This window comes from Corylus avellana, chromosome ca1, assembly GCF_901000735.1.
Source record: "Corylus avellana chromosome ca1, CavTom2PMs-1.0".
Taxonomy (NCBI): domain Eukaryota; kingdom Viridiplantae; phylum Streptophyta; class Magnoliopsida; order Fagales; family Betulaceae; genus Corylus; species Corylus avellana.
Genome location: NC_081541.1, coordinates 12,681,227 through 12,695,512, shown reverse-complemented (window position 1 = coordinate 12,695,512; position 14,286 = coordinate 12,681,227). Strand labels below are relative to the sequence as shown.

At 37.4% G+C, this 14,286-nt stretch overlaps 2 protein-coding genes and 2 pseudogenes across 2 annotated transcripts; all 4 read right to left on the bottom strand.

Annotated features, from left to right (window-relative positions):
* Positions 1-829: 829 nt before the first annotated feature.
* LOC132167465 (pathogenesis-related protein STH-21-like) lies at positions 830-2,198 on the bottom strand. The gene is made up of 2 exons (XM_059578454.1): positions 1,898-2,198; positions 830-1,608 (listed from the first exon to the last, which is right to left on the bottom strand). Exons 1-2 carry the CDS (start codon positions 2,079-2,081, stop codon positions 1,310-1,312), a joined length of 483 nt encoding a protein of 160 aa, XP_059434437.1. The 5' UTR covers positions 2,082-2,198; the 3' UTR covers positions 830-1,309.
* A 1,884-nt stretch (positions 2,199-4,082) lies between these two features.
* Positions 4,083-4,856, bottom strand: LOC132184150 (major allergen Pru ar 1-like; annotated as a pseudogene).
* A 2,052-nt stretch (positions 4,857-6,908) lies between these two features.
* On the bottom strand, positions 6,909-7,391 carry LOC132168215 (major allergen Pru ar 1-like). Its single transcript, XM_059579338.1, has one exon. The coding sequence runs from the start codon at positions 7,389-7,391 to the stop codon at positions 6,909-6,911; it is 483 nt and encodes a 160-aa protein (XP_059435321.1).
* Positions 7,392-13,319: 5,928 nt separating this feature from the next.
* LOC132174693 (major strawberry allergen Fra a 1-2-like) lies at positions 13,320-13,802 on the bottom strand (annotated as a pseudogene).
* Between the last annotated feature and the right edge of the window lie 484 nt (positions 13,803-14,286).

Sequence of the window (14,286 nt, the reverse complement as noted above, 5' to 3'; positions counted from 1 at the left end):
GACTCAACTCCATCAGAATATCAGTTGGAGCTAAGACGGCTAATATTAATAGGATTGAAGACTCCCATTTCGAGAGTCGAACTCTTATCTTAACACATGCTTAAAACTCTTATCCCTTGATGGTACGTTACGGGAATATTTGACTTATTTACAATAGAGTTCGAGTCATTGGAAGACAGGTTACCATCCGATGATGTTACATGCAAAAAGGAAGGGAATTTGGGGATGATGAATACTGTTGAGTGGTACCTTTTGGTTATGTATGAGTTTATGAGTAACCAAAATGGGCCTGCTCGGATACACATATTAATTACTCTCATATGGGTTCCCTTGGCAAGAATATATGAAAAATGTGATGCCAATGTTCTATTGCAAATGAGACAAAATTGTGATATTTTGATCAATTTTTAATCTCCAACTTAACAACAATGGAAGAATTTTAATTTTGATTCGGAGAAAGAGTTTCTACATCATTCTCTTGTGCTTGCCAGGTGCCGGCCACTTTGTAAAGTATCAATGACATCATCAGGAGTTTCAACCTACTGTTAACTACAGAACTCTTAATATATATATATATATATACAGACCTTTTTTCTGTCATCAAAATGAACGGGGCATATAGTAATTAGAGTCTATAGCTAGGAAACCATATGAAAGAAAATTAACATGCATCCCATTGCATAGATTGATCATATGAAAAAGGAATTTCTTTGGCTGTTTATAGCTAGGAAACCATAAGTTTTGTTCATATTACTCAATAACGGATGTACCTTCTTCGTGTTAGGCTATGCGGAGTTTGGTTTTATATTCGATCCGGTTCGATGTTGGAAGCCCTACGATTTAAATGAGATTTTTTTAGAGGCTTAGTCCATGGAGTGAGGGGATGTATGGTTGACACCTCTAGTATTATCTCTCTTGAAAATAGTGAAACTTTGCTGTAATTCTGTGGGCGTAGCTTTTAGTGGTAAACTACGTAAATCTCTGTGTTTTTGTGATTTTTTGTTTTTGCGTTCTTCTTAATTTTCGAGTCTCACCAGTTCTGAGAAATAAGATATATTTCCTAACACTTCGGGACATCCGATAAAATTGAAACCATACATAGAAGATTAACATGACCTTAATCTCAGAAGATTGAGATTTGTCTGTAAGTTGCTTAATTAGCAACTTGTGTTCTAGGGGGATCTGCTGCTAGAGGGATTTTTTAATCTTTGTGTTGCTATAAAAAATTTCACTCATCCAAAAAACATAATAAAATTAAAGAGCAAACGAAGAACTAGCATCAGGTATAGAATGTAAAAAGCTTAGGAAACTAAGCGTAGAGTTGAGGGTTCTCTGAGAGGTAGGCTTCCACAACTTTGTAGACCCCAATAGTACTCTCCTTGCCCTCCTTAACATCTTCTTCTTTGATTTCAAAATCGCCTTTGGTATTGTATTTGCTTGTCATCTTGCAGATGCATCCCCCATAACTGGCGGCTTCAAACTTGACCTCATAACCAATAGATTCAAACTTGTCACCCAAGGGGTCCCCTTCAATCATAGTGTACTTGCACACCAAATTGCCCTTATCAAGCTCATCAATTCTGTGCTTCACATATTTGAAGTGGCTACCTAAATGATGAACCAAACAAAACATGATCAATTAAAGTTATTGTATGAAAAACAATGGCATGGTTAATTAACCATAAGGAGTTGGTTCGAGCCGTAAGTTAATTGGCCCGGGTGCCTCATGAAGCTTCTGCGGGCGAAAGCCCAAGTTTTACCCAATCCGTGTGGGAGGGGTGCTTTGCACAGTGTTCCGGGGATCTTCTCCGACCCCCCGTTATCCCCAAAAAAAAAAAAAAAAACCATCGCATGATTAAAACAAGTTTGCTTAGCTAGCTTATGTTAGATTGCTAACCTTCAGTGAAGTTGATTTGTTCAATGCTTCCGGCTCCTCCATCTCCTTGGATTAATTCAACGTTTTTGATGAATTGTGGTAAGAGCTTTGGGATGAGGTTGGAAGAGTCTAAGATCAATGCCTTGAACATTCTTGATGACGCAATTGGGGATGTGAACTCTTGTGTAAAGTTGGTGACCCCCATGGCTTAGTAGATTGTAGTGAGAACTTGGAAATCACTTTGGCTATATATATAGATTGAGCAGATGGCGTAGGCTTTGTGACAACCTCATTAAGAAAAATGAGAAGTTAGATGTGCGCGCAGCCAAAGAACTGGGAAACTTCAAAGTTCAAAGGGCTTCAACTTTTGTGGCTCTTGGACTACTTTTGTTTCAATGTTCAAAATTCAACTCAAAGAACACCTTTTTTAATGCATACGCTATTACACATGGGCGGCGCATGCATCAAATAATTCCTGGATGCTCAAACCAAATTGATTTTGCCAAGTAATCATGACCAAGAATCATGGGCTTATTAATTGCCATTGTTAGGGAGATTGAGAAATTGATCATATCTGAGGAGTGATGAGTCATTTAGTCGTTGATGGAGCTGGGGCGGCTGGTGTAGGCCATGGCCCCCCTAACTCAAGGAAAAAAAAAAGTTAAGTTCAAAAAAAAAATTTATAAGGTAAAATTCTTTTTTTTAGCCTATTGACCCCTATCCACTAAATTGTTTGGCCCTTGGTCTATATCCATACCAAACTTTGCCTCCGTCCCTGATTATCAACCTTAGGGTTTCAAATGAAAATCACTGCCCAGTTGTCTAAAACAGATAGAAATACAAATATTTTATCTAACAATGATAATCTTTTACAAACTTGATGTATATAGAGCATGCTTGTTGAGTATACACATGTGAGCGTGGAAAGATTTGAATTCCACATTGAAAAGATGTCATAAGCATGAGTGATGAATATAAGCTTCGTTGTGCTCAAATTCCTAAGATTAAAATTTTGAGTTAAGTGGTGTCTTAACATGCTATATTATGGTTTCACTAAAAGCAGGGACGGAGGCAGAGTTTGGTATGGGTAAGGGCTAAGGGCAAAAAAAATTTAATGAGTTTGGGCCAATAGACTAAAATTTTTTTTTACCCTATAATTTTTTTTTTCTTTGTGTTAGGGGGGCGTGGCCCTACGCGGGCCACCCCAGGTGCATATGGTACTTAGTCTCAGTTAATTTGTACATTTCTTTTGTTTTCTTTTCCCTTTATATATTTATGTCTCATTTCCCAATTGTCATTTTCCAAATTTCACCCATACCAAGGACTTATGGAATGAACTCCAATGATATAATATGAAATCAGGGGATGAAATTTGGTAAATAATGTTTAGGATAGTGATGAGTATTTCGGGGTCTTTTTTTTTTTTTTTTTTTTTTTTTTTTTTTTTAATTTTTATTTTTGAGAAAATACACTTTACTTTTAGAAGTACATTCTTTTTCGTTTTGACGTTCAATGTTTAAAAAAGTAATAAACGGTCCTCCCACAAAGTATGTTATTGTGACAAAAACGACTGTCTATCAACTTTTTCCGTTTCTTTGGACAAAAACCCACATGTGTCACTAGTGACTTTTTAAGAGATGAACTCCAAAAAATGCCTATTGGGGTTAAAGTGAAAAAAAAAAAAAAACCCTTTTTAAAAAAGGTTAAATACAAAATAAAAATAAAAAACAAAGAAAAAAAATTTGGGGATGGTCTAGCCACCACCTTGGGCCAGGATGAAGTAGCCGAAACCAACTCCATGACCATTGGGAGTGTAGCCAAATAAGGATGGTCGAAACCACTCCAAATGGGTTTGGGAGTGGTTTGGCCACCCCCATATGGCCAAGGAGGTGGCTTGACTGCCATTTTTTTATATTTTGTTTTTAATTTCAAGAGCATTTTTGAGAGTTTGCCCCTTTAAAAGTAAAATTCGACACAAAGGATTTTTGTCCAAAAAGATGGAAAAAGTTCACGGATGATCATTTTAGCGCAGTTAGATACTATGAGGGGTATAATATTGTCACCTTTTGAAGGACATTAAAACCAAAAAAGGTGTATGCTTAAGGGGGTTAATTATCGGCTAAGATATGTGCCATGAGTTTACAGAACCACAAAAGTAGAATCCAGAGACACGGCTAACCCGCTTTTGGTTATCTTTTGCAGCATCTCATTGAACAAAAAAGCTTTTCTTAAAAGAAACAAAGAAATGCAGTCTCTTAGAATTATTACACAAAACACAATCCTGGAAATGATTACACGACTTTTTCAAGTATAAATAGACATGAGGGTGAGCCAAGAGGTAGGCCTCCACAACTTCATACATCCCTATGGCTCTGTCCTTTCCAAGCTTAATATCCTCTTCTTTGGTCTCTATTCCTTTCTTTGCTTTGTATTCACTGCTCATCTTACAAACACTTCCTCCTCTACCATATCCCTCAAACTTCAGCTCATAGCTAATATATTCAAGCTTCTCCATTAATGCGTCGCCTTCGCCTTCCCATTATTTCGATTAATGGAAATACACCGTGCAAAGCGTCCCTCTCCACACGGGTTAGTGAAGCTGGAGCTTTTGCCCATGAGCGTAGTTCCAACTAATTGTTTGCACTCAAGGGGGTCGAACCTTAAACCTAATGCTTCATGAAACACCAGGACTAAGTGACTTACGAGACAAGCCAACCCCCTTGAGGTTATGCTTCATATATTTTGTCTGAACTAAGGCACTAAGTATACATAATACGCTAGCTAGAGTTGCTATAGCCTATCCTTCAGTGAAATTGATCTGTTTGATGCTTCCAACCTCTCCATTGCCTTCAACAAATTCTATGCTTTTTATTGATGAAAAAATGAGCTTGGGGCAGATGTTGTGAGAGTCAAGGATCAAGGCCTTGAACATCCTGTCCGGAGTCACCTGAGTTGCAAAGGCCTGAGTAATCTAGAGAAATGTTATGAAAAGGAGGAGATGAAAAATGAATTAGATCTATGTGGGAATAGTTTTGGGAGAGGAATAGAAAGACCTTAAATTTGTCGTTACGCAGAAATTTAGTTAAAGTTGGCTTTGGTATGAATTTTAGTATCATTAGTACTCTCCGTTCAAAGTCTTTGGATATTGACCAATTCAACAGGGGATTGAAGAATTCTTAATTTCTAAGAAAATCTCCACGGCCACCAGTAGTCACACAGAATGTCCATGCTTTGAGATTGAATTGCATTTTAGTAGGAAAGATTATTTGCCTGCTAGTGGATTTAGATTAGAGCCAGTAATTTTTGACATGATCCGTGAACTCGATACGAACCCTTACACAATACGATACTAAATGGTTAGAGTTGAGGAGTCTGACCAATTTAATTAAATGGGTTGGGTTAAAGTTAACTTATACAGTCTTATACACATGTTTCAATACGACCTGAACTCTACAAGCAACATAATGGCAGACAATTTTTGACATGATCAGCGAATTCGATACGAATCTAATACAAAATTAGAATGTTATGGTTGATGGGTCTAATCCATTTAATTAAAGGGTTCAATACTCTTTTGCCCCCTAAGGTTTATACACTTTATTTTTTCCTCTTTAAGGTTTCATTTTTATCACATGAGATACCTGTGGTTTTCATAAAGACAGAGATGGTGCTTCCGTTAAAATTTCATCCAAAACTCAACGGAACGCCACGTCAGCACCAATCAAAAATTACTACGTGTCATATAATTATTATTATTATTTTTTAAAAAATTATATATATATATTTTAAAAAAAAATTTGGGGGTGGCTGTAGACACCCCCTTGGCCAGTTGGGGGGTGGCTGCCACCTCCTTTGGGCTTCTTGGGGGTGGCCGAGCCACCCACATCCGGCCCTCGCCACCCCCAAATTGGGTGGTTTCGGCCACCCCCTTGGGCTTCTTGCGGGTGGCTATCTGGCCGTGGGGGTGGCGAGTCACCCCCAAACTGGCCAGATGGGGGTGGCCCATGGCACCCCATGGCCAAAAGGGGTGGCCGAAACCACTAGAGGTGGTTTCAGCCACCCCCAAATGGCCATTTTTTTTTTTGTTGAAAAAAATATAATTTTTTAATCTTTTTAATTTTTTTTTTTTAAAATTAATTATATAACATGTGGCGATTTTTGATTGGTGCTGAAGTGGCGTTTCGTTAAGTTTTGGACGAAATTTTGATGGAGGTACCATCTCCGTCTTTATGAAAACCATATGTATCTCCTATTATAAAATGAAACCCTAAGGGGAAAAAAAATAAAGTGTTTAAACTCTAGGGGCAAAAGAGTGTTTATTCCTTAAGTAAATGGGTCGGATTAGGATTGAACTATATAGTCTTATATACATACCTTGATACGACTTGATCCCGACACGCGAACACAAATTGGCACCCCTAGTTTAAATTAAAGTAGATTTTTTTTGTAAAAAAATCAACTTATGTCTTTGCTTTCTACAAAAGTTATTGCCAATAGTGGGGAAAGTCTCACATCAAGAGTACTTCAATTTGGATCCTAGGTGAAAGAGAGAAACAGAGTATTTCTATCCTGCTGGTTTTGCACAGATAGATGGAATTCGCATATTTTAGGTGCGCAACACCCACATCCCCAAATATATAGATTAAAGAAGTAATTACAAGGATTTTTAAGTTCTATTTTTGTGAAATAAAAGAGGAGAAGAAAAGAAAAGAAAGATCAATTATAACTGGTTTAGAGCAAAGAATTCGGGCATTTATATATGTGCCGCGTAGATGGGTCATAACAAAGTGGTACCCATGAGATGATACAAACTAGAATAGAAGAAGTAGACGGGGAATTCATCATTCTCATATTGAAGAAATGCTTTATATATATATGAAACAATAACAGCAGCCATGTTGATGTTGTCCACACCATCACTATTCACTAGTGATTGAGACTTATTATCACACCACATTAAGGCGATTATTCAAAGACAAAGACAAAAGCCACAACATTAAACAGTAGACAAAGGAGACAAGATCAGCATTAATTAAGCATCGGCATCAGGGTTTTGGAGGAGGTAGCCTTCTACAACTTTGTACATACCCAACACCTTTTCCTTCCCAGCCTTGATTTCCTCTTCCTTGATCACTACGTCACCTTTGGTATGGTACTTGGTTGTCATCTTATTTTTACTCCCACGTTCTGCTGTTGCCTCAAATTTAACCTCATGAACAATCAATTCAAGCTTGTCAGCCAAGGCATCACCTCCGATCACAGTGTACTTGTAGGAATAAGTCTTTTCATTTAGGTCATCAATTCGGTTCTTGACGGTACTAAATTGGCTACCTTCGGCGAAAGTGATCTGCCTAATGCTTCCAGCCCCTCCATCTCCTTGAATGATTTCAATGCTCTTACCAGCCTGTGGGAGGAGTTTTGGGATGAGGATGTGAGCTTCAATGACCAAGGCTTTGAACAATCTGGCTGGTGGAATAGGGGAGGTGTACTCGTCTGTGTAAGTGATTACGCCCATAATATCCTTTCTTGAGGATTAATGAAACTAGCTAGGCACTAATTTTGAAGGAAATGGCTTGGAATCTAGAATTTCTTCAACTTGGGCTGTGAAAATGGAAGGGAATTAAGTGGTTTTTATAGGTTGTTGTTCCTTAATTAACTTGTTTCGATTTGGTTCTCAGGGCTGTCCTATTGTGCATTTGATTAATAACAATTTGAATAGGGCGTCATTCTTGAGGTTAGTTGGCTATGTTAATACAAGAGTATGTATCTCAATGGCGTGTTTAGACTGTCTTTTGATTTTGGAAGAGGTTTCCATCTGCACCATCACTCTAAGATCAATTAATAAATCCACTAAAAACAAACTCGGGCTTGGCTGGCCTCTACTTGGGAGGGATAAGATGACAAAAACTCAAAACCGAATCTTTGCAAGAACAGCTTATGGAAGCTACAAGCAAATCCGTAGCAAATTTCCAAGATTTATTTTGGCACTAATTGGCAGAAGCTCAATAAACTTAATTTTAGGAGAAAAAAGAGAGATACTTATACATTACTTTCCTTTTTCTTTGTACAGATGAATATATGCATTCAGCTGCTATAAACACCCATTTCCTGTTGAGGAACTGCCTCCTACTACCAGATCAAAAAACCCTTTAATAGCAGCAACTACCTCCTCACCAAAAATTGACCAAGAAGCCTTAAAAAAATCAGAAGAAAACCCATCAGGCCCAGGAGCCTTATTTGCTTTCATGTTAAAAAGAGTACTCTTGATTTCCTCAGCTGTAACTTCTTTTCCAGCATAGCAACCTTCTCAGCAGGAAGAGAACCAGAAACGAGCTGACCGACTCATCAAAATGCATCTGGGTAGCTCCTAGGAGTATTTTATAAAAATCTTGAGCCACTCACTTAATTTGTACCACATCATCTACCTTATTACCGTTTTCATCCCACAAGTGAGTAAATGGAATTTCTGGCATTTCTGACTTTAAGAAGACGATGAAAATAGCTATTATTCTGATCACTCAGTTGCAGCCATTGATTTCGAGGCTTTTGCTTTAAGAAAGCCTCTTCCGCCTTTGTAATAGTAACATAAGCATGGAGGCACTCTCTTTCTTTGAGCATACAATCAGCACTCCAAAAAGAAACAATGGCTGCTTTTTGAGCTAAATCAAGATTCTCACGAGCCTGAATAACCCTCTGTGTTAGATCACCAAAACATGCCAAATTCTGTCCTTTCAAGACTGCTTTTACAGAACGAAGTTTCATACACAGTTTATACATTGGGACCCCATCAACATGATTACTCCAACCTTCCATAACCCAATGCAGAAAATCCTTATGCTCCATCCAATAGTTATAAAACTTAAAAAGGCTTTGGGCCAAAACTCTGCAAGATTCCTACTGAAATGATAGCAGGAGAATGATTTGAAATACCCCCACTAAGAAATTCCGCAACAGTTTGACCAAGATAGCACATCCAATGTTCATTTACCATTACTCTATCAAGCTTTCTGGCCACAAAACGGGGCTCTTCACTCTTGTTATTCCAAGTAAAAAAACAGTCACTAAAATTAAGATCAAACACCTCAAGGTTCTGGAAACAAGCCCCAAACTCAACTTCATAAGAATTGAGTTTATTTGAACCCCACTTCTCAGCCACAGTTTTAACAACATTATAATCACCACAAAGCATCCAAGGATTATCAGCAATTTTTAGCTTCATAGCTGCCAAATTATGCCAAAGATTCATTCTATCTAAACCTTTGTCAGCACCACATACAAAAGAATGATACCAACGAAGGTTATCCTTAGAATAATGAATGACACAATTAATACTTTGATCACTTTTATCAAGGACAGTAACATCAAACTCAGATTTATTCCAACAAAATCCAAATTCTGCCTAGGACATGCTTCTCATAGTTAACAACAAAGGCCCAATCTGGAACAATTGCGTTTTTGATCAAATCAGCTTTCGCTTCCTTTACTCTAGTCTCAATTAAGTAAACTAAACCAATCTTATGAAGTTTAATCATGTTTTTAACCTCCTTTTGTTTGGAAGGGTGATTTAAACCCCTCACATTCCAAGTGAGAAGATTCATAATGTTGGGTAAAACCCTCTCATCAACACCTCCTCCACTTCCCCCATTTTACTCTTTCCCTTATCCAAAGATGTCGGAAAAGTAGAGCTATCCAGATTTAAAGCCTTATCAATATCTTGTTGAAGAGAAGTAATAGCAGCTCCTGACCTTCTCACTTCTCCCAATTCATACTTACTATCAGCTCGAGCTAATAAGTGAAAGGAATTAGTCCAATGGTTGTTACTATCTTTTGCAATAGCCTTTGTAGTAGGAGTTCTCCTTGAAGACCTAACTTCACTCCAAGACTTCTGAGCTACCTCAGTAATAACTTTAGCTACATTCAAACCGTCAGGTTTCACCCCAGTAAAACTGTCCTTCTTAGAGATAGGTTCAGTTTCCCCAGGAATCCAAATATCAGCTCATCTTTCAATCTTGCATAAAACAATTCCTATTGTCATGCTACCACAAGAATGCTGTGCTGATGAATTGACAGATCTAAGGTGGACCAAGAAGCACAATGGTTGCAGATCAATTACTTTGCCTAAAATATTGCTTTCATTCTCCTTTAGTCACAGCCTCAATATGCATAAGCCCCCCCCTTCAACCATCCTACACCCATCTCTGGTCTGCAATACCAAACAAAAGAAAAGTAAAATAAGGCAGAAAAAATAATCAGATAAGTGAACCAAAGAAAGGATATCATCAATGTATGCTTGTTAAACTTGGAAGCTTTGATATCAGAACCTAAAATCTAAAGCAAAAACCTCATTCTGGGATCATAATCGTCAGCATTGATTTGGGTCCCCATAATTAGGCAAACACAAGCAATTAAAATCAATGCCAACACAAGATGCACTTCTTCCAAAATAGAGGGATGGCAGACAATACACTTTCAGCAACTTAACAAACTTAATCTCCCAGACTTTTCCTTCAATTACTCTTATGAAAGTGATAAAAACCTCTTCTTGGATAGTTTCAAAGGTGAAGGGAGTGGAGGAAGCCTACAAACAGCAAATTCTAATTATCCGAGTTGGAGTTTTTACATAAAGCATAAGTTGTTTGGATATTCTTAATTGAGTTTTAAAATAGTTATTCCCAAATTAACTATCAATCACAATTCAATGACCAAGTCCAAATTCTAATGCATTCCTCTTAAAACTAGTTTCTAAAGTCTCCTTCGAAGAATCAAAAGAGAAGGCACGGGAGAAGACTTTTTGGGTTTGAAGGGAGTAATCAGAAGCAGACTTACAAACAGACAAGAAATCATAAACTTCCCAGTAATAGATAAAATAAGTATGCAGCCAGTGTTATTCTTGTTTTTCACTTAACTCATAAGTCAAGTAAGCACAAACAATGCCTCAACCAACTGCCTTCTCTCACTTACAATTGACCAACCAAACAAAGTTCAGGTAAATCGTAGTTTAAGAGAATAAGCAAAATATGCAACAACCATATTTCAATTTACAATCATAGTCTACCAACATACAGAGCAGTTTAAGAGATACAGAGCAAAATAAGACTCTGGGTTTTGGCTGTAGCTCTTATAGCAATCTTTCACAGGCGGTATAGAGCTCAAATTACTGCCAAAGCATTGATATGTTTGAATAATAAATATGTAAGCAATATCTGTGATACCCACTCAATACTAAAACTTGTTTCCATTTCAACAAAAGAAAAATCAGATTTACAATAGTTGTGAAGAATCTTATACATTGTCTAAGAAAGGAAACCTAAAACTGAATATTGTAACTTGCCATTGCTGATTGCATCCGGTTAGAAATTGGAAGCCGTAAATTTTTGGTGCATCCAAACTCCCAACGTGAAGATGGGATTTCTAGACTGTATAAAGTCAACCGACAATTCATCCAAACCTGACCGCAGAAGTAAAGGTCCTTTAGTTTTATAATTGTGTGCAAGATGAGCAAACTATCAGAACCCGCCTGATGACTTTTCCCCGCAACACGGTTAACCCCAAGAGTGTTGGCTACCTTCTCCAAACCCCCATACAGCCCTTCACACGACTTGATCATGTGTTTGATATCATACACCCTGTACCAAGTATAACACCAAACGAATAAACTCCACGAGATCAGACGGCAGTTCTCGCCCAATCAAGATTTTGATTAAGTAGCCAAAATCATATGCGCCTTGGAAGGTGATCCAAGTGATTTTGGAATTCCACAAGAGGCCAGAGTTGAAGATTAGCCTCACAAACTCCTTAGATTCGATACCCTTTTCTCGGTTCTTATTCAAGTCGATCCCCTGCCGCTCCAGTAATTGGATGGACTCCGAATTGTGAAGATCGCTTTCCTTGTCGAAAGCTTTGAAATTAAACTCCCAGACATAGCAAGAAGGATGATCTTAGTGGCATCCACGTTGCAATTCATGTGCAGGTAATTCTCAGCGGGAGACCTATCGGAGTAGTGGCGGCTGGTAGAAGGGAAGACTTCGCCGGGAAACTCAGAGTCGAAGGCGGCTAAATGATGATGGGAGAGAGCTCTTGCGATTTCGGAAAATTCCTCGAGAAGGTTGTCTTGCCAAACTTGACGAACGAAGATTGGACGCGGAGGAGGAGGAGCCATTGCTATTTGCGACCAAAAAAGAAAACGTCTGATTTGGAGCAAAAAAGTTTTTTTTTTCTGATATGGGCATCATTCCAAGGGTCTTTTCTTTTATAACCAATATCCCACCGCCTTCACCATCTAATCCCAACTTCCATTCGAATTGGAATTCTACCTAGGAATTTAAATTTTCTTGTGCTTTAACGGTTAACCACCGACTAAAAAATATTGACATGGGCCGACGTCTAAAAATATGGGGCTTTAGAATTTCCCCAGACCAGCTCTCAGTTGAGCTCAGGCCCAACCCTATCCTGGACTGTCCTCTCCATATCTCTAGCACTTTCTCTCTCTAATTAAACAAAAATACCGTGCTTCATTTTTTTTTTGGTCTCTAATTATTTTTTCTTACTTAAAAATCAAAATGTAACACGTTATTTTACTATGTTACACGTTATTTACTAGGAATTTTAATTTTTTTTTAAATTTAAATTTTATTTATTATTTTTTTTTTTTTATAGCACTGAAGCAAAAATCCGTTGGATTAATTAGTGTTTGCTATTGTGAATCTGTGATTTATTATTGTATCTACTATTCATGATAGTTGGGTTTGCAAATTTGTTGCGGAATTGGTCTTGGCCTTTTAATATATTAATCCAGATATTTGTTCTCCCTCTAAGGGGAGTGAGGCTGGGAAGCTTTAAAAAGTGATAGGTTGGTTGGCCTTTCTATCATGAGAATATGAGGTGAATAAGCTCAGATCATTTTTGTTCCTTATGACCCTACTCAGGCCTTGCCCACTCTGTAGGGCTTTATTCCTCTGGTGCCATAAATTAAAGCCCCATTTTGAAAGGTATATCATATGCAATATGCATATACTCCAATGAATGCAAAATTAATGCAGATTTTTAGGATTTGTTTCCAGTCCATCATATTAGAGCATGGAGTGTGTCTTGTGTGGATGGACATTAACAAATTGGCCCCATGAGAGGACACAAACTGATTTAAACAATGAAAAATAAAAAAGGAATTCATCATTCACTTTATGTAGGAATGCTTTATATATATATGTATATATCTTGAAACAACAACATCAATCATGTTTATTTATGTGTCTTCACTGGAAGAAGCAGTACATGCGTACAACGAATCCACAATCACTATTTACTAGTGATTGACACTTATTATCCACACCAAATTATACAGAGACAAAAAAGCAAAAGCCACAACATTTAAGCAGTAGAAAAAAAAAAGAAAAAAAAAGAGACCGATTGGAGATGAGCATTAATTCAGAAGAAATGCTGCTAATTAAGCATAAACATTAGGGTTTTGGAGGAGCTAGCCTTCCACAACTTTGTACATACCAAGCACCTTTTCCTTGCCAGCCTTGATTTCCTCTTCCTTGATCACTACGTCACCCTTTGTATGGTACTTGGTTGTCATCTTATTTTTACTCTCACCTTCTGTTGTTGCCTCAAATTGGACCTCATGAATAATCAATTCAAGCTTGTCAGCCAAGGCATCACCTTCAATCACCGTGTACTTGTAGGAATAAGTCTTTTCATTTAGCTCATCAATTCGATTCTTCACAGTACTAAATTGACTACCTTCGGCAAAAGTGATTTGCCTGATGCTTCCAGCCCCTCCATCGCCTTGAATGATATCAATGCTCTTAACAGCCTATGGGAGGAGTTTTGGGATGAGGATGTGAGCATCAATGACCAAGGCTTTGAACAATCTAGCTGGTGGGATAGTGAAGGTGTACTCGTCTGTGTATGTGATTACACCCATGATATCCTTTCTTGAGGATTAATGAAACTAGCTTAGAGCCTGCGCTACGCGCCGGATTTTTTTTTTTTTCTTTTTTCTTTTTCTATAATTAAGTCAAAGAGTCTTTAAAAGATTGTCAACAACAAATTTTATTTTCTTCTCTTAATTAGCAAATTAGCTACCAAATATGACAAACGTTCATAATATCATTTTAAACCATAGTTTTACTTAATAGCATAAACCCACATATCCAATAAATTTAAAAATTCATAAATTTTAGTTCTTATAAATTGATACGTGTTAAATATTTGTTCCCATATATGTAGTTTAAGATGAAATATAAAGGAAAAAAAAAAAAAATTCAAAATAAAAACCTAGATTAATCAATTATAGAAAATGATTGATTAATTATTATATTCCAACAATGATACCACATCTCAAAAAAATTGTTTGTGAGGAGAAAGTTCAACTCCTGAAAGTTCATTATATTCCAACAATGATACCA